The 19,625-nt window shown below is 44.3% G+C and overlaps 1 protein-coding gene across 14 annotated transcripts in view; it reads right to left on the bottom strand.

The window, feature by feature from the left end:
* Nucleotides 1-19,625, bottom strand: part of fbrsl1 (fibrosin-like 1) — a 411,124-nt gene that overhangs the window by 87,045 nt on the left and 304,454 nt on the right. For 11 of the 14 annotated variants that reach the window (XM_027278062.1, XM_027278063.1, XM_027278057.1 and 8 more), the window contains one exon: nucleotides 11,328-11,357. The exons of the other annotated variants lie outside the window; for them this stretch is intronic. In XM_027278062.1, coding sequence (XP_027133863.1) covers nucleotides 11,328-11,357 — 30 coding nt within the window. The remainder of the gene's footprint in view (nucleotides 1-11,327; nucleotides 11,358-19,625) is intronic. 14 annotated transcript variants of the gene reach the window in all.

The following is a 19,625-nucleotide window of genomic DNA, read 5'->3' as shown; positions in this document are numbered from 1 at the left end:
TTGTTGCTAACTGCTTTTGGCTGGTAACTCTCTCCCCAAGGACAATAGATATGGAAGTTGTGGAAACAGGAGTGGTCGAGCTGTAGGCCAGTCCCACTGGACCTCACAGCAGGATACATGAGGAGCAGAGGAATTCAAGCGGAGCCACATAGAGAGGGAAAGGGCCCCCAGTGAAAAACTGCCATCAATCTGTCAATTAAGTTCCTGTGGCAACATATTTAAGTGGACTCTCTTTATTTTGTTTGACTCCCTTTCAGAGTCGGGCACAATGAGGAGGGAGCTGGGTCAATCGAGGCACAGCGGCCTTTTGTTGCGAGTGCGGTGGGTCCAAATGTATAATTAAGTAACGAGAGTAATCAGTGCAAGGGCTCAGTGGCCAAGATCTCTCAGGAGAGGAGAGTGATGGTGAGGGGGGTTGGGGGGGACTTCCATGCCCAGTGATTCATCCTATTCTGACAATTGAAACAGCAGGAGTCGTTGCTGGCAAAAACTTTAAGTGAAAAATATTGTGTCTCAACCCCTTTGGAGGGTTTATTGTTGTGTTTGCATATCTAAAGAATATTAAAACCTCCAAGAAATGCCTGATCTCATATTGTTCATACTGAAGCATTCTTACATAAGACATAAAACAAGAACATTGAGCAGTTGGAGGATAAATGCAGTAAGAGGCTATGTTCAAGATGGGGCTTTCTACTTGCTGAAATGATTGTTGCATACCATTCCGAAGCATGTCAGTGAACATCAAGAGCGTGAAAGCATCAAAAAGTATGAAAGCAAGGGAAGGGTGCCTCACAATGCTGTTTAGATGGTGTAAAATTGGCCTGAAGATTATACTGTGCTTGTGTGAATATGTTTAAAAGTGTGCTTATTTGTATTAGTATACTATTAGAAATGGCAAGCAAAAATATGTTTACATACATGTCTTGTCTTTGTCCTTGTTATTAGAGTTTGCTCTAAAATAAAGAAAATGGCCTACACTAGATAATGACTTTCAAAATAGGGAAAGAAAAATCTTTAATAATAATCTAGAGTACATGCCCATGTGTCTTTGGAATGGAAAATTAGAAATACTGGCTGCATTTATATGCAACATGTCCTCTTTTCTCTTGGGGAATGTTTGCAAACCGTAATTTCTGGGCTTTCGCTTGTCAAAAGACCTTCATTAGAGAGTGCAGGGCATTAAGAAGAGAAAGTGGCTTAGGCTTCTTGTCAATCAATTCACCATTCAGACCATGGATTCAGGACAAATTAATTGTCAGCCATTTCTGTTAGGGGGCACATCACAACCTGTAATCACCACCCATTTGTTCCTCACCACTGTGACATTTTATCTGAAAGGAATCACATTTAAAACAATGTTTCTCTCTATCTTGATGCATCTGCACATTATAAAAAAAAGAAAAAAGAAAATTGATCCAATCTCCAACTTCGCCCTCCCCCCAGGAAACTGGTGTAAATGCATTCTTAGCACGCAGCTGAACAGATGACTTCCATCTCACAGCGGTTGTGAGTTGCTCTCTATTACTGGGGACAAGTTTAAACCCTAGGTGATGGAGATGAACAACTGGCTCGGTCTATTCCCTGGGTGCATGCTTGGCCTTGTTGTTGCAGCAGTAGCCATGACACTAGAGATGAGGCCTCACAAGGCTGGAGCTGGCGAGGAGGAAAAATAATATCAAAAGAGCACAGCATGGTGCTTATCCTTTTACAAGAAGCATGCACTGCAGCAGAGCGTAAAGAGGAATACTAGCTATGGCTCAGACAGAGACAGAGAGAGACACAGCACAGCAGGGGAGAGAGAGGCAGGTGGAAAGGGGGAACAAAACAACAGTAAGAACAGGCAGAGGGGGGGTGCTATAGAGATGAAGGCATGGAGGTAGTGATAGAACAGTTTTTGTCAGTATTGTATGTGAGCACTGTTGGGCTATTACACTTAAAAAAAATAATACAACATACAGTCTATGAAAGTACAAGATTGGCTCATGAGTGTGTGGGTGTGAGAAGAAGACCACTTCATTTAGTACTCTGTGCTTCTTTCAATATCTACACTAGGTAAAGATTTTCAGCAAGAATACACAAGAAAACAGAAACAGAAACCTCCCTAAACAGCACGTCTGGTGGTCAGAGGGGACTTTGTTAAAATCTGAGAGATATGCAGCTCACTAAGCTGCCTGACAGGAGCCAAGCCCCTAGTGGTTTGTGTCTCTCATAGATGTTCATAAACCAAACAACCCCCCCGCACCCCACCAAAAAAAGTAAAAAAAAAAAAAAGAAGAGGAGAAAAAAAAATGGCTGGTTCTTCTGAGGCAGAGAGCAAGCAGCAACATCTGCACCTGGCAACCGCCAGCTACGAAAGGTAACGGGGGACCCAGCTACAGTGGATGGCTCATCCACAACCCCCCCCCATCTCCAACCCTCCCTCCCCTCAGCCAGCACATCAGACGGATGCGTTTGACATTTACACAGCTTTCAACACTTCAGAGACAGGAGATTTATTCCGCCAGCGGCCCTGGCTGGAGCCAGGCCTCGACCTGGGCTGGCCCCCATGACGACTCTGTAGCTCAGCCCTGAAATGAAGCAGGGCTGAGGAGAGGAGAGCAAGAGGGAAAAAACAGAGAGAGGTAAGGATGGATGTCTCGATTCTCTTGGACATTTTCTCTGGCAGATTCTGATAGACGTGCAAGGGGAAGACAATAAGCGTTGCGCATCCCGGAGCACATTAAAACGACTGGCCAAATTAATCACACAGTTCCACTTGTCACACTCGGAGGACAGTCTGCCATGAATTCTGCCTCAGAGATAGAGAGAGGAACAGAGGAGGAACTTGCCCGGCTACGCAAATGCTGGCATGGCGTCAACAACTGTCTGGCTGAATACTGATCGCAACCCTGTACTTGCTGCAAGAAACCTAGAAAAAATAGGCAAAACAAGAGCTGCCTGAGCTGCTGGCATTTAAGTGTCAGTGTCGGTTCCTACTCAAAATAAATTAAGTCATAAATAAAATGTATAAAAGCAAAAAAGAGAGAATATGCATAAACGTACTTGTGCGTTAACAATGCTATTGGTAATGAAAGCTTGCCTGCTTTGTAAATGTGATTGAATGTCTTAAATCTAAATTTTGATCATAAGGAAGGGCCACCAAGACAACAGCAGCAATACCCTTGATCCCCTGTCTAAAGTCAATAAGGTGACAAGCCAACAATGCAGTGACGAGAGAAATGGTTTCAGTTTAGGAGAAATCTCTTCAGGGACCTATACTGAGATACCCGATTGTAAGTGAGATAGAGACAAACCCAGATCTCCTAGAGTGCGAACACACTGAGGGGGTAATGGTCCATTTAGATAGTCGAGGACCAAAGCAGTGTCGGATACTGGTGGAACAACACCAATTTCCTTCCGCAATTTCCCTCCTGTGGATGCTAGAATGAGGTGTGGGGACGTAGGTGCTGTGACCACTCTGATGGGGCATGGAAGCAGAGTCTCAGGTCTGCTGTAGGACCTCCTGCCTGGCCTGAAACATCAGTGGGATATCTTACTTCAACTCAGCTTTCATAATTTATTAACAGGATGTTTTGTTGCATGCTCTTATGTTCTCACCCTCACTGAAACAAACTTAGAAAAGCCACGAGTTACTACAAAGTGGTGGTGCTGTATTAATATTAGGGTTCATTTGGCTCACATACAGTAGCACTACTGCATTTAACTCTCTCAATCACCGAGAGAAAAAAAAAATCAAGTGATTGCTCTTGACCCCACTAGCTGTATCCAAAAGCACCACCTAGCAAAGTGATTTGATCACAGGATCAAATCTATACAGCCATTTGACCTTTGACCTCCCAAGCAGGCAGCATGGGAAGTCAGCTGATTACCCTGGGTCAGCCTAGGAGCTCTGGATTAGGAAAGTATTGATCCCAGTGAAGATGTAAGGTCCAGAGGGAATGAGATTGAGAGAAAAAGCTCTGCCGGGTAGAAATGATATCGACCAGCAGACGAGGCCAAGACAGGCTCTCACATAAAACCATATTTGAGCTTGGGACCTCGGAGTTGGCTGTGCAAACAGAAAGACGGCTTCAGCAAAAGCTCTTTCACAGAGGCCCATTGAAAGAGAACAGAGAGAGAATGACAGTGAAGGAGGATTGAAGAAGACAAGCTCAGAGAAATGCTCTTTGCATTAGCCAGACACACAGAGGCCTCTGGTTCAGAGCTGACACACTTAAGGGAAGAGTTAGTGGGGGCCATGTAAATCAAGTCTGGGTGAGGAAAGATATAGTCCTAACCTGGGGCCAAACTAAGCAGACTTTAACATTACCCAGAGTCCATGTAAACAACACTGAGACCTGGCAGCGTTCCGTTTCAATTCCATGCAAAGTATGTGGTGAGGTCGAGGAGGAAGGGAAGGGGGGAATGCATGAATAGATTGATGGTGATAGTGGTGGGGGTAAACTTGAAGAGCTGTCCCCCTTCTTCACTAAATTAAAGGACCGCCTTGTCCTTTCCAACAGAAATCCCTCAACCTTTGCTTTCAGCACTCACTGGGGGAGTGACAGAGCCGGCTGGGCTGCTGGTGTGATCCTTGGAGTAGTTTGGTGGGGGAAAAACAGACAGTAATGGCAGATGTACGAGGGAACAGGGAGCATTTATTCAGCTCAGAAAAAAAGAAGAAACCTGAAGGGACAAGGAATACACAACTGTGTTATGAATATAGTCATGGAAGAAAAATGGGGACATAGGTACGAGGGAATGAGAAAAAAAACAACAACACTGATTTATGTTTTTTTTCTTTTTTTTGCACCTCGTCTTTCATAAGGCTCCCTTCGGCTTCTTCTTGTCTCTGCTGACCGTGTGACTGTAACTAGCTTCCTATCTTGCTTTCAGAGGTGAATGCACACACACACATACATGCATGCACCACCCTCACCACCTCCCAGTGTTTTGACATGGCCCCAGGCCCAGTGCTGCTGAGCTGCAGCGGCAGACACTGGGCATTGGAAATTTAAGTCGGGGCGTAGGAGAAATTAGGCGAGCAGGCAAGGAAATGGGATGTTGACTTGAACTGGCCCCGGGGGCAGCTGAGAGTCTCCCTGTGCAGCTCCGCTGGCTGCCTGACAGTTTGATGGAGCGAGTGGAGGCTTCCCCGCGGCCCGAGCCGCCGTCTCTAACACTGATGTAGCTCAGTGAGGAACAGATTGAGCCTCCAGGCATTGCTCTGTACTGCTACTCCCCTCCTCTCACTCTTTCTCACTCTGTACTGCTACTACTAGCTCTCTCGCACTAATCCTGTCAAGCCAACACACAGAAACATGTACAGTGCTATACGCATTCACAGAAAATCACATACTGTATGCACACATAAAGACACTTAGATACACAAAAATAACAGCAACACCCACAAAGAGCTTGGCTCTCCTTCTTTTCCCTACGACAGTAATGTGATGAGCACTACAGATGCTGTTTACTGAGCTCTGGCCGATGCACAGGGGGAAGGAGGAGGAGAGGGAGGGTGGAATGGAGGAAGAGGCAGAAGGAGGTAGAGTAAGGGGGCTGGCAGGCCACAGCCATAATGAAAAGAATCTGGCGGCGGCCCACTGTGTGCTGGTCATGAGAAGCATGTGCCGCCGGGGGGCTCTACTGCTAATTTCAGGGGGCAGCCAAGCGTTTCACGCTAGACTTGTCATCGGGCCAGAGGGGGCATTCATACTGGGTGACAGCAATTGCGAGAGGGCGAGCAGGGGGGTTTTGGGAGGGGAAGCGAGGAGAGAGGGAGAAAGCTTCGGCTCCCTTCCCCCCTCTCTGTACCTCCTGTCCCCCCTCTGCCATGATCAAACGTTATTGTACGCAGGGTACAGAATTACAAATGAGTGTCCTGTAGAAACGGCTGGAACTGGATTCAGCTGCTCACTCCGCTCTGCTCTCTCATCAGGTGGCCACGAGGGGCACACCTCATCCTTCAACCCCTGCTGTCCAAACAGGATTTAATACTTGCATCTTCCCACTTAACATGACAATAATAATTTGTTTCAAAAGCAAATGGTTTTAAAGCCCGCACATACAGAGGTACTGCATGTGTGTTTGGCTGTGCCTCACCTCGAGGTGGGCTATATGGATAAAATCTTCATCTGTATCACTGTAATGTAATGTTGTTGCTGATGTATATAGATAAAACACAGATACAGGAATGCCCAACTTTGGATTGTCCAGCAAATGAAATACCTGACAAATCAAGGTGCTTTCCCCCTTGCTGATCTGCAACACTGTCTACAATAGTCTGATACACCACAAACAAAGAATTTATAGGTATCCTCAGAATAAACAGAAATATGGCACTCACACATCGTCTTATGCTATATATCATCATATTGCCTAATCATAGCCCTTCCATATGTCCTTGGTTTCTAGCAGCTCCCTCATCTTCATAGGACTGGCAGTCTGTTAAAGGTGAAATGACTGACGGGCACATCTTTAATCAGTGCCATCGACTGGCCTGAGGATGAGGTGCGCACTTGGGGTTTATCTCTCAACTCGGCTAGATAAAATGAGCACAAAGTCACTGGAAATCATTAAAGAGTTGAGACAAGAAAAAAAAAAAACAGAGGGGAAAGCACCCTGTCAGGCCAACCCTTACATCGTGGATCCTATGAATTGAGTGAGGGAGGTAGAGCGATGTAGGGGGAGAGCTGATGCTAACAGCTGGCAGCCTCCCCCTTAAAAAAGAAGCGGCTGGCTCTAGTCTGGCAGCTAGGAGAGGCAAGCGGGGGACAAGCAGGGATGAAAGGAGGAGTGTGAGAGATGGAGTCAGTGATGAAAGGTGGGTGGCTGATGGTAGATGAGTGGATGTGGGATAGGGTGGGGGGGATTATCCAACTCGCAAGGAGAAACTTCTGTTCAATGCCTCTGAAAGAAGCTGTCACGGGAGAAAAAAGAAGGGAAACAGAGAAAGAGAGACAGAGAGCAATGCAGAGTGAAGGAGGAGAGAGGAAGGGAGGAGGCCGCCACATTGCACATCTTCAGGCTGTGAATAATTTAGAGGAGCACTGGGGAGACGAGACGAAGATGAACACAAAACACTGGCAGCATTTGACCTAGAGCTGCAGCTACATCAGTGCACATCACAGAGTGGAGAGCTCTCTCTCGCTCTCCCTCTTCCTCCCTACCTCTTTCTCTCCTTTGCTCTTCATCTGCCTCCCTCTGTGTCAGGGAGGAAACAGCTGTACGCTATTCTTGTTTTGCCTCACTTTCTATGAAACTCAAAAGAATGGCTGACAACTCAGTTTCATAAGGATCTCTCTTTCTCCCTCCTTGCTCGGGGCATGTCAGAAGAACCTCGCGCAAAACTGATGCCTGTACATCCATAGGCCATATGAGCCTGTAGAGGTGGACACATGTCTATCTTTGGCACACACAGAGATAATGATACCATCACATCATGAGGAAGAAAAAGACAAACATTTTCATGCATGGGATGGAGGATCAACCTCAAAGAGTTCAAACTTCAAAATTCTAGCCACCTTGCTGTCAGCTTTAACATTTTACTTCAACAATTTGTCAGTTAAAATGATCAATTAATCTTTATCAAGCAAAATGCCTCATATTCATTTCCAGACTCTTAAATGTGACAACTAGGCTGCTTTTCATTCCCCTATAGGCTTGAGTGTTGGGTTTGCTAAAAACACATTCTGAAGACATCGACATAATCTTTGGGCTCTATGAAATTGTGATGGACATTTTTCTAACATCAAGACTAAATGATTGATCTATTAGTAGAAACGGTAATCAGGCAATTATTAAATTTAAATTAAAGCAAAATACCAAACTGTTACCCAAACATTGTGAAGACTACATATTCAAAACTGTAATCTGTGATTATTTCCAAAATATAAATAAATTCTTCACCTCATTAACTGCATTTTAAATGAATATATAATCAATATAATCCTTACCACCCGTAAACAGACATTTTCAGTTTATAATTTCTTGCAGAATGCTCACATCACTGTCGCCGTGTTACGACATAATGCAGTGTAAGAGAGGTGCTGTGAGCAACCGAGCAGCTGAAACGGTGGACAGCAGCAGTAAATAACAGCTGCCCTGTGATTAGGCACAGAAGAGGTTAAACAGAGCTCGTTCGCGCCGCCTTTGTTAAGGTGCCATGAATCACCTCACCTGCTGAAGTGTGTATGTGATGAAAGGACCATTGGGCATCTGTGGTGGGAGTGACAGTTGGGCGGACAGAGGGCGGTCTGATCAACCCAGAAGGGAGGGGCCATTTATTACTGTAATTAAGGAACCGTGGGAGTGGAGGAGCAGAGATTGTACGTGCATACTGATAAGCACATAGAGTAAATCTCTTTAATTTAGTAAAAAATATTGTATGAGGAAAATTAATAAATAGGACAAAAGGACTAAAGATATTAACCAAACAAAACACGAGATAACTCTGTTCTCTCTCTTTATTTTCTTACCCCCTCCCTCTCTCCTACACCTTCTCACTCCCTCTCCTACTGTCTCCTGCTCGGTCTGCGTGGCTGATATTAATGGGACGTCCCTTGTTTGTAAATGTGCCAAGTTGTGTGCACTGCTGCAGGCTGTCTATTATAGCAGGCCTCTGGGGCAGCTTTTCCATATGGCATCACATATGGCACTCAGCAGCATCAATTAATGTTGTTATAATAGTGATTTTTATGAGCTAGGGTTTCACTCCTTTCCTCTTCTCTCTACTCCTTCCGACTCCTCCCTGCCCTCCCCACCACCACCACCACTGATACTGATAGCAAAACTGCCTCTTTTCGATTCTCCAATCCTTCGGCATCCTGGCTTCTGAACTGGACAGGATCCGAAAAGTTTTCCCTGCCAAATTCTGAAAGCTTCTATTGGCTCCACCGAACGCAGCTTAAAGACCTTGAACATGACTTTGTTCTTGCTATACTGCAGAAGAATGGTAACACTGTTGCCAATGTGTCAGACTCTTTGCATCTTCTCTGAAGCTGAAAGACTTCGATCAATGAATTATGAAAGAACATGAGAGCGATAAAGACAGCAATTATACAAACTGAAAACTATGTATCACATACAGTATCTGCAACCAAACACAACATTTACAGTACCTATTATAGTTTTGGTCACATTAGGCCAGCATCAGGGCCTATTAGTGTGTTAAATTAAGCTTGTATTTATGCACAAAGCGATAGGCAGATGGATATAAGAACAGAATCTAAGGTGCCTTTTTGTTCCCTGGTGCCTTTGGTGGCGGATCTGACAGGAAGGGAACAAGAGCGTAGCAAAAAGCCCCGCTTAAAAAGCTCCCAGCCACGCCAGCCTTGTCAGCGGCGCCACAATTAGAGACTAGATCACTGGCGCTTCCCAGCGAGAAACATCTCACCACCACTCCTCAATGGAACTCTTTCGTTTGAGGAACACACTCAAAGCAGGGTTTTAAAACGTTTCGGATGGCTAATCACTCTCAGGATGAAAGGCCCTGGCGTGTTCGTTTGTCTCAGCGTGGGGAGCTTCCCTTGCCGTTTCTCTGTCTCTGATTCTGATTGTTTTTGTTCGTGTCTTTTTCAGCAGGCAGGCGAGGCAGGCGAGCTGGCAGGCAGCGCTGTTTGAAGGTGCAGTCAGACCCGAGTGCAGGCCTGATGCTTTGTAGTGATATTTCCAGCAGCACAATCTCATTACTTTTTGACGTGGGAGATGCGTGCAGGGGCGGATTGTCATTTCACGCTGTCAAAAGTTCCGTGAGGGAACGAAGACGGGAATGGAACTTCAATGACCTGCATGCCTCTGGCTCATCAAGACTGAATATATTAAACCAAATAACAGATAAAATCCAATGAACCACATCCTTGAAGATGCTTGTAAGCTTAATGTCCAGTCCCCAGGGGTGTTGAAGGAATCTCTCTGCTTATCTGGAATCTTTGTAATTGGATCTATTTCACAGCTTCCTAGACTATACTACACTATACATGCCATGAACCTAATTAACCTAGATACAGCGCTGCATATACACTCAGACAGCACATGTACATACAGTATTTAGCTATGACATATCTCTTTGTGTCTTGACAGAAAAAGTCCTGATGGCAGCATCCCACACCTTTCAAAGATGGTGAGAGCTCCTGGACATTTTCACATGGGACAGTCATTGGCAGCTTCCCTCTTAAAAATGGGGGTGTCCCTCAAAGTTGATTTCACACAGAGTTCTTTCAAAACAGAGAAAAAAATCTGCTCCGTTTAAGAAGCTGCCAGGCACTGATTGAAGCGCCTGGTTACTATGTGCACCCCAGCCTGTTGCTGGGGTGACTGTCCCAAAGTGCTTCCTGGGTAATTTTCGAGGTCACTGGTTTGTGCACGCCTACGTGGTGCAGATGGGCCCACCCTCATTCAGGGCCCAGCAGGAACTCTTTCATTAGGCCCAGTGAATGGCCTCATTCATCCCCTTCACCTCAATTGGTCACGCTGCGTCTCTGCAGAGGGCCCAGGACAAACTTTTCTCTCTTTCCACTCCCTGATCTTCCACGCACCACCCACCTTAGTCATGCTTCACTTTTGTTAAGGAGCATGTGGTGGCTGGAGCTTCAGGGCTCATCATTGGCTGCAAACTGTTTAAGGCCACCTAATAGGTGGAATGTAGTGGAAATGGAACACACTACTGACTTTGCTGTAATTGTTAGACTCAATGAACGTTATGCATAAAAAAAGGCTATGCATGACACATCGTTTACCAGCAGATCAAGATGGATATAGACATCAGCTGCATTTTTGTAAAAATGTGTTCTTAGCTTTAGAATCTGCAAACACCAGTTTAACACAAACCCATAAAAAGAATAACCATTCATATTCAGAGATAGTTTTAAGATGCAGTATTTTGTGCAGAGCTTTATGACTTATCACTGCATTAAATTCTATGTTCCATAGTCCTATACTTCCATCTCAGTGTTGCACAAAAGGCCCCATGGAGCCGTTCCAGCAGAACTTAGAGACATTTCTTCCAACAGTTGCCTCTCTCTACACTCAGTCCTGTTACTGCAGTGCTTAGCCATGCTAGTGGGTCTTCTACTCCCTGCCTCTTTTTAGCCCTCAAGTGAGTCTCAGGTCTGGCCTAGTGAGAAGTGACTAATTGTCTTGAGTTGTTAGTGTGCCTGGAATGAGATCCACTTCAATTGGTGACAGGGTGCACAATAATTTTGTTTCTCCCTTCCTCCTCCCCTCTCCCTCTCTTTCTCCTTCTTGCCGCAGATTTACCCCCTCTGCTTCTCAAGCTACTGAGCTGTAAAATTGAGTGGACGGCAGGCAGGATAAAGAATGAGACCTGGCATCGTGGACGCACTAACCTTGAGGAGGGCCACTGCTGCTGGCTGCACCTAAAGAGATGGAGACAGAACGTCAGCCATATTGGACTGAGGAAGGTTAAAATGAGTGGGGAGGAAAGACCAAAGGCAGAGAGAAAGGTGGAGACCCTCCTGCTGAAGAAACAATGTGACAGCTTGGAAAAGCAGATCTAAATCATGACGAGGATAAACACACACACTACAGATAGATGACAGGGTGTCAACCACAGAGAGAAACATTATCTTTAGTATTACATATCGTTTAAACTGACCTTCTCTCATCTTAAATTCCTTGTTCTTTCTCAGCTCCATCTTTATTTTATAATAAGGCTATGCAATATAAAGCCCAGTTAATCCCAGTGCACATGTATAGTGAGTGTACTTGTCAACCTTTGCAATTAAACAAAATCATACTAAAAACTTTAAATGTCTGATACAATGTACATGTTTTGAGAAAAAATGTATCCTACAAACCCTGGAGAATATTTCCTTGCTGTTCTAACATAACTGTCCTTCGTAATGAAATCAACTTACTATCTCGTGGAACAAATCTGAGCAATCAATTACTATGAATCACAAATACACTAGCTGCGGTTTAGATGTGAACAAATGGAGCCTCAGTCGCTTACAGATGATATTAGTGCTCTGAGCTGCTCTCTCTCCACGAGAGATTAAGCAGGTTTGTACTCTCCCAGGCGGGCAGCGCACCCCCCTCCAGGGTGCTGCACTATCATTTGCAGGAAAATTACTTCAGTAATGAAGAATCCAGGCCCATAAATCCTCATGGCCTCACCTTCCTTCGCCTCCCAAGTCTCACTGAACAGCTAGTAAAAATTCCCTTTAAAAAATTCATAGTGCAATTTTGCTCAAATCCCTCCCAGCAAGCACAATTATGGAACTTTCATCTCAATTGATTTATGTCCCGAGCCAAAAGAGGGAGGGGGGCATGGGTTGAAGAAGGGTGGGGGAGGGGGTGTGAAGGGGGAGAAAAAACAAGTGGTAAATCATTGTTTTTAAAAGGGAAGGCGTAAGGCCTTTTGTCACTTTCACTGCATGCGTGTTGTAGTGCAGGCGATAGGGAGGTGCACAGATAAGGGGAGGAGGGAGAGGGAAGGGAACGTCTGAAGGGTTTGAAAGCAGGACTAAAATGGCAAAAAAAAAGGGAGGGGAGGGAGTTGGGGGCGAAAGGAGCGGTATTCCACTTGATTAATAACACTAATCAAATTATACAGTGTTCCACTGTGCCCTGAAATCTGGGGCCATAATGTCCTCTAATGGCGAGGTTCATGGAGCTAAACTTCAGAGGGAAAACACGGTGCTGACTGCTGCATGCCTTAATGAAGGCAGTAAAACATCCATTTCCAGAAGCCATGAAATGAAAGGCAAGATTGTAGATGTGCACCCAGTGGCTCTCCACCCGCAAAAAAATGGAAGGCTGTTAACACAAAAGACGGTGTCGGAGAAAGAGAGAGAGACACGGAAAGACGCAAGACCTTGAGAAGAGAAATGAGGAGAGAATATACAAGTGAAGAGATTTAAAGGGCAAGAACACCAAGAGTAAGGGGATACAAAAAGAAAAGAGATGATGAAGTGAGGAGAAAGTAGAAAGACAGATTGGAAGATGCTCTCAGTGGTTTATTTCCAGAGAAGTTCTCTTCTGGCATGAAGACAATCTGTGTCTGCTGATTATGGATGAGCCAGGCTGCTTTACTATGTCTGTTATACTTAGTGCTGCTGACAGCAGCCACAATTCATCTCTATTTAGTTGCTGATGCACCTAACCACAGCATCCTCCCCCTCATCTATCTCAATACCACTCCATTAGAGTATTCCTCTGTCCGTCCAGGCATGCATTCTGTTGATCCATCTATCCATCCGTATTTCTATTCGTCCCTCCATCCATGTGTGCATTTGTGTATCTATTCGTCTTTCCATCCATCCGTCCGGACATCCATCTGTCCAGAACATCGGTGTGTACATTCATCCATCCGTCCATCAGCCTGTACCACATCTTGTGTAAATAAAATTCTGCCCTGAAAGATCTGACACATACAACAATATTGCTCTGACCTTAGCTGTCAGCTAGCTGCTGTAGGTACAGTACGAGGTGAGCTTGTTATTTCTAGGCATTATGCCAAAAGACAGTATGACTTCTGTTGGCAGTTGGGCACTATATGTTTGACATCTGACAAAATGTAAGCACGATGTTTAACAATCACTATAACTCTAGTCACAAAGCGTAGTCCTAAAAAAAAAGTCTGCTGCACTAAACCTCCAAACACTTACATTTCTACAAAAGCATTATGGTTTGCATTTAATCTACTAAATTGCACATGCTACAAACAATCAAATCAGCCTTTGTATCTTGAGTAAAGCAAATGTTGTTCGTAGTCCTTGGGGCAAAATTTCATCTGGAGAGCCAGAGAGAGAGAAAAAAAAACAACAAAGCTGAGAAAACACAGATTGCTATTGTTATTATTATCATAATTACAGTTGTGCTTATCATGCAAGCAGCCTCAATCAGGATGAAACACAGCTTCATTTGATGAAGCTTCCTGTTTTGACTGGCTTGAGTTTGGGAACCACACACTTGGCTGGCATGCCAAAAACTCAATCAGGCACAATTACATAGCCATCAGATAGAAATGTAATTGATTTGAAAGCTGACATGAGATATAACTACATTACAGTGGAGGCACAGTGGGGAGGCTCTTTGGGGACAGGGCCTACAGGGAGCTCATTACCGCCAAGCTTTGAATTATTGAGTGCTAAGGCAGTGACATTGAGGAATAGAGGCGGGCGATTGGCTGTTACAACTCGGCAAGTGTTTATCTCAACTTACAGCAACCTAAGACATCTGAAGGAGTGATCTGCCCGTGCATGAATATTGCAGGGGGAGAAGTTGTAATGGTTCATAATTGAAAGGGTTCAGGCCAAGGTAGAGTCCACGGGTGTATATCATGCCTGCTATGTTGACATCTAGTATTTGTTAAAGTTAAACTAAGGCAAAAACAAACAAAGGCAAAACAAAATATCATGTCCTGCGTGTGGGTCTTTTCAATAGCAGTAGTCCTACCTAGACCTAGGGTCACATATTGAGTGCTTTTAGCACTTTAGTTTAGCATCACATGTCCCACTGAACCCTGCACAATGAGAGCTGTGTTGGTTGAACGTGGTGCTTTCCAAAATGTACTTTCACTTAAGAAAATACGCTTGGATAGTGTTTATGTTGTCTAGTGTGGTTGTTGTTGAGCTTGCTGGCTAGTTTCATAACTAACAGCAGAGAAAGATAGCACTATACATGCTTTAATTTGTCTGTGTAGTCATTTACCACTACTTCTATTATTTTATTGACACATTTTCAGTATTTCCACTTCTCACCTTTACAGACACACAAAGCTTAAATTAGGTGGCAGGCCCCCTTGGGCTGGGGTGAAGAAGCACGGCTACCTGACTCTGACCACCAGCCTTTGGGTCTTCCCTGAAGTGCTGAGGGGTGACTGTTGAGAGGATAAAGATATAAGTCACTGCAGAGGGGCCTCACCGTCCCCCAGGAAACTGGTGAGTGCCTACCTTTAAGAGAGGTATGCCCCCTAGGCTTCTGCCACTGATCTCTTTCTGTCGCTTGCATTCTTTCTATCACTCTTTTCTCTCTCCTCACACAGCCCTCCTGTGAGCTTTCTCACAAAAATGAGAACTCAATTAATTCAGGCGAAATGAGGACGGAGGAGGAGGAGGAGGAGGAGGAGGAAGAGGAGGAGGTCTAGGGAGCCTAGAGAGATGGAGAACAAGCAAGAGAAGCCTAACAGTGCTGCTTGTTGATTTGCGGCCTGGAAACAGCAAACAGAGCATGGGGTGACTGTGCATGTGCATTAAGTCTTTAGCCAAGTTAATCCTGTCGGCAAGTTTAAACATGGCTGATGAACAGACGTTCCTTGTTACAGAGGGGGATGCTGGGTAAACGGACAGGTCGGATGGAGGCAGACAAAGAGAAAAAGCAAAGCCTGGAAGAGATGAAGACAGAGTAGACATGATCGAAGACATGCTGGCACTCAAATCCCCTGCATGATGTTTATTTACATTGATGCTTGCTGACCTTTTTATTAGAGTTCAGTGGTGACTTAAACTGGCTGGTGGTTGGACTACATCCCTGTGCTATTAGTATTACAAAATAACTTAGCCTCTGATTAGCCTTGGGAAATGAGCAAACTGGGGTGTGGAAAAGGCTCCATGTATGTCAGTTTATGAATGTGACCTGTGACCAATGACCTTGAGAACAAGGTCCCCATGCTAAAGACTGCTAAAATGTGGTCAGATAGACCACAGTCATCAATCTTGAGTTAAGCCTGGTCACCCTGCATAATGCTATATTAGGGTGCTACAAGCCTCCACACAGCTCAGCTAATTTTCTCATAGCCTTGCAGAAAAACTGGCAGAAAACCAGCTGTTAGCAGGGGCTGTCGCCAGGTTTGAGGTCACTAGCGCATACACACATAGACACTACGCACACACACAAAAAACTGTGTGATATGAGGTGGCACACTGCAGTATTTCCTGCAGCTACACATGCTAAGTAGGCTAAAAACAAATGCAAACACTGCAGCCACTTCTTTCGTCTGGATTCTTGTTGTGTTGTGATTGTTTTTGTCTGTGTGTGTCGCTGAGAACTAGAAAAAACAAATAAAATCAAATGACCCATTTTTACCGTGAGACTACTTGTAAGCTGTGAGATGTTATCTCCAGTGCAATGGCGTTATAAAAGTAACCACTTCCCTATGACGGAGCGTAAATCTCATGGTATTCTGGGATATTTTTATGTTCAATTTTGACAGCAGTGCATATATTACAATGTTTTACCAGTCCCAGCTCTAGGACAAGGCTAGTAAAACAGGCGAGTCAGATAGTTCCAAATTTTCATATGATAAATACTGTGCATGTAAGGAGCCAGGGGGAATGTGGTAAATGTGTTTCCAAGAAAATCAGTCTGCCACTAGTACTTAGAGTGATTGAATAGCCTGTAAACAGAAGCAGCAGACTTGCTTGACACTCTCTGGGAGATACTAATATAGTTGTGCTTCCACGAGTTGAAGGGAAGGAAGGAGGTGGGGCACTGAAGTTCATGAACTAAACAGCGAGTGCAGGAGCTTTTAAAATTACCCTGTCTGTGCACTTGGCCTGGTCTCTGAACTGACACTGCAGAGTAAAAGCACAAGACTGTTGAGCGAAGTACGTCAAGTCAGTCATAAGACACCCTTGGTCAATGGCTTATAGTGTTCCTCGCATTAGCCTAAATTAAAATTAGATCTATCTTTAACAATCTCATTTTAAAAAAAGCCATATGATGACACTTTCTCTCATTTATACTTTCCATCTTCTCCTCTCTGAAAACCCCTGAAGAGAATAAATTCTCCTTTGTTCATGGTGCTCGTAAAGGGGCCTTTTTTTCTAGTGTGCCAGCATCTTTCCTATCTATAAAATTCATCACAGTCAAAAGATTGTTTTTTTTTCCTGATCTATGTCCAATCAACAAAGTGTGGAGACTACAGATAGTCTTGTTTATGTTGCAGGTTGAATTAGAGGAAAAATGAGCATGAAAATAAATTAAGCATACAATTTAGCATTTCAGTTGAAGGCAGGTCTTTGTGTCTTCACCACACATCAGCTGACATTGATATTATACTAAGCCTAAGGATATTACACTGATAACAACCTAAAAAGAAGGACGGCTTCTTCTGTGGCATGAGTTTAAGTCCTGATTCTAATGACCAGAGGTATGGAGCTTTTTACTGCTAGGAAAACAACTAAACATATTTGTTATTTGGTCAAAAATACACCCCGTATCTTCCAAGGTCCTGGCAGAAAAAGGAGTGCCAACAAAAACAACATGTGTGGGAGATATTTTTAAAATTGTTTCAATTGTTTCATGTTTTCAGAACTGATATGTTTTTAGACAGTGTTAATTTCCACAGAGCTCTCACAGGAAGGAGGAGAGGCAGTGAGAGTTCAGACTCTGCAGCTACAGCAGTTTCGTTGGTGGTGGTGAGCCGTTGTAAAAATGTGACAAAACCACAACCTATGTGCCTATTGTGCAAACATTAAAAACCACAAAGACTGCTGTGAGTTGCTAAAAGAGCAGGTTATCTATATATGGGGTTTAGCCACAACCCAACACAAACTGAAGCCTAGTCCTGTGAAATAAACACACACGTTTTCTAGCTTCGCACAGTGGCACATACACAGTGGAAAAACTTTATGAAGAAACACGTGAATGCAGATGCTTCCATAGAGGGTATGAGGAGTCACTAGATGATACAACATATGCAAATCATATGTTATTTCCATTGTAGTCATGGAGTATTGGTGCTGCCCTGGAGGCTTTAGTGCCACAACATTTTGCTAAGACACTTTCTGTTAAATAAAATCACTCCTTTAGGGCAAAAACAGAAACAATCTGACAGACAATAAACATGTACATCATGAGTCTGACAATAAAGCTCTTAGGCCTTTCCCTACATACACACTGAATCCCCAGACACCTGCACCACATCTCCTCTGACCCGAACATGAAACCAGGACAAGAAACACTATGCAACCATTTGGTTTTGTTTGTCCTCCTGGGGCCGTCTTGGCTCTCTGGAAACCCTACCCTGGCATTCGCTCTAATCCCCAGAGAATGAAATGCTGGGCCAGCAGCATACAGATAAAGCACCAGGTGATTGCATATCTGTAACAGACCACCGCAGAAGTCTCCAAACGCGGTCCCTGTGACACTGCTAATTTGACGGCCCTTCTCCTGTTCTGCACTTGGCCTCAAGGGTAACCCCTGTATCACCTTACATCTAGCCGCTTACCTTCAAATAACATAAGCTGCATCGACTTCAACTGATTCAATTGAGCAGAATTGCACACAGTTCATTGGCTTTTGGCTGGCGGAGTAGATGACAGCGGTGTGCGGTGCTGGAGAGTATCAGTTGACCCAGACTAATTATTCATAAGGCCTTGTTGTGATGGCTCCTGCTCCAGTAAGGTCAGGCAGGAGCAGCTATGGGGAAAACAAAAACATTTCCTACTAAAACAGACTTGACACCACCGGGTCTACAGGACACTATGAAAGAAAATCTGATGCCTCAGAAGGAAAAAATATCACTAAGAGTAAGAGCTCTCTCTGTGTGCCATGGTAAGTGGATAGCAGTGTGACAGCTATACGTTCTCAACTAGAGGTTGTGTTTCATGCAATAGAGGATATGATTTGAGACGGGAGCTCATGCATGGCTGAAAGGAGAATTGTGCACCTCCTTAAATAATGGTACACTCTATGTCCTCACAACCACAGGCAGGCATTGCCTTGAAATTTGTAATTACTGTAATTGTGATCTCGACAAATGGGCCTCCAATATGCTCTTCAACAGTAAAAATACAGGTTGCGTTACCCATGAGGAGTCTACTAAAAGCATCCGTTGACAAAGCTTTAATTTACAAGCTCTTGGATAGGCATTTAATATGTCCATATGTCCATATTTTCAAAAATAGATTATTTAGATGAGTCTTTGACTGAGGTATAAACTCAATGACTCATGCAAGGAAAACTGACACACTTTTAACCTCCAAGCTCAGATGAACTGCTTCCTCACCTCTATTTACAATCAAAATGAATCACAGAAATGTGTGCCCACAAGTGCACACACAAAAGGCCCACTTACGAGCAAGCACAATAGTGTGGCAATTAGCGGCTAGAGAGGAAGAATGCTGGATCGGTTACAGTTGTTGAATGTTAATTACAGCGTTTTACGGTGTTGAGGAGATAACGAGTTAGCGCCTGGTGACAGCAGCGACACGTCCTTTAACGAGAGCCGTGGAAATTTATGAAACTTGAGATCAGGGACAATGAGGCGTTACTGGCTTGTCAGATGCTCTCCTGCTCACCCTCCCTTTGTCCTAATGAAGGCAGACACTCGTTTCTTTCTCTTCTCTGCTTGTTCCAGCGCTGTTAGCCTAGAATGATTATTGTTCATCGAGGAAAGGTAAAAATCGTCAGATTGAGATTCTGTCCATCATCTCACATCCCAACTGCCATTGCCTAATCAACCTCTGTTACAGTTGCAGAGTAGAGAAAGTATAACAGAAAACATGGACACATGAAAGCCAAAGATAAACATGGGGTTATATTACAATTCTCTCTCCGGGGCGGGAAACATTGCCGGTACCAAGAAAAATGTAAGTGGCCATTCCGTCTATCTAAATATGGAGGGATCAAGAGCTTGGTGAAATCTGAGGGGTTAATATGGTCATGTTGTGAAGCCT

This window comes from Larimichthys crocea, chromosome III (assembly GCF_000972845.2).
Source record: "Larimichthys crocea isolate SSNF chromosome III, L_crocea_2.0, whole genome shotgun sequence".
NCBI classification, from domain to species: domain Eukaryota; kingdom Metazoa; phylum Chordata; class Actinopteri; family Sciaenidae; genus Larimichthys; species Larimichthys crocea.
This window is presented reverse-complemented; position numbering and strand designations above follow the sequence as displayed.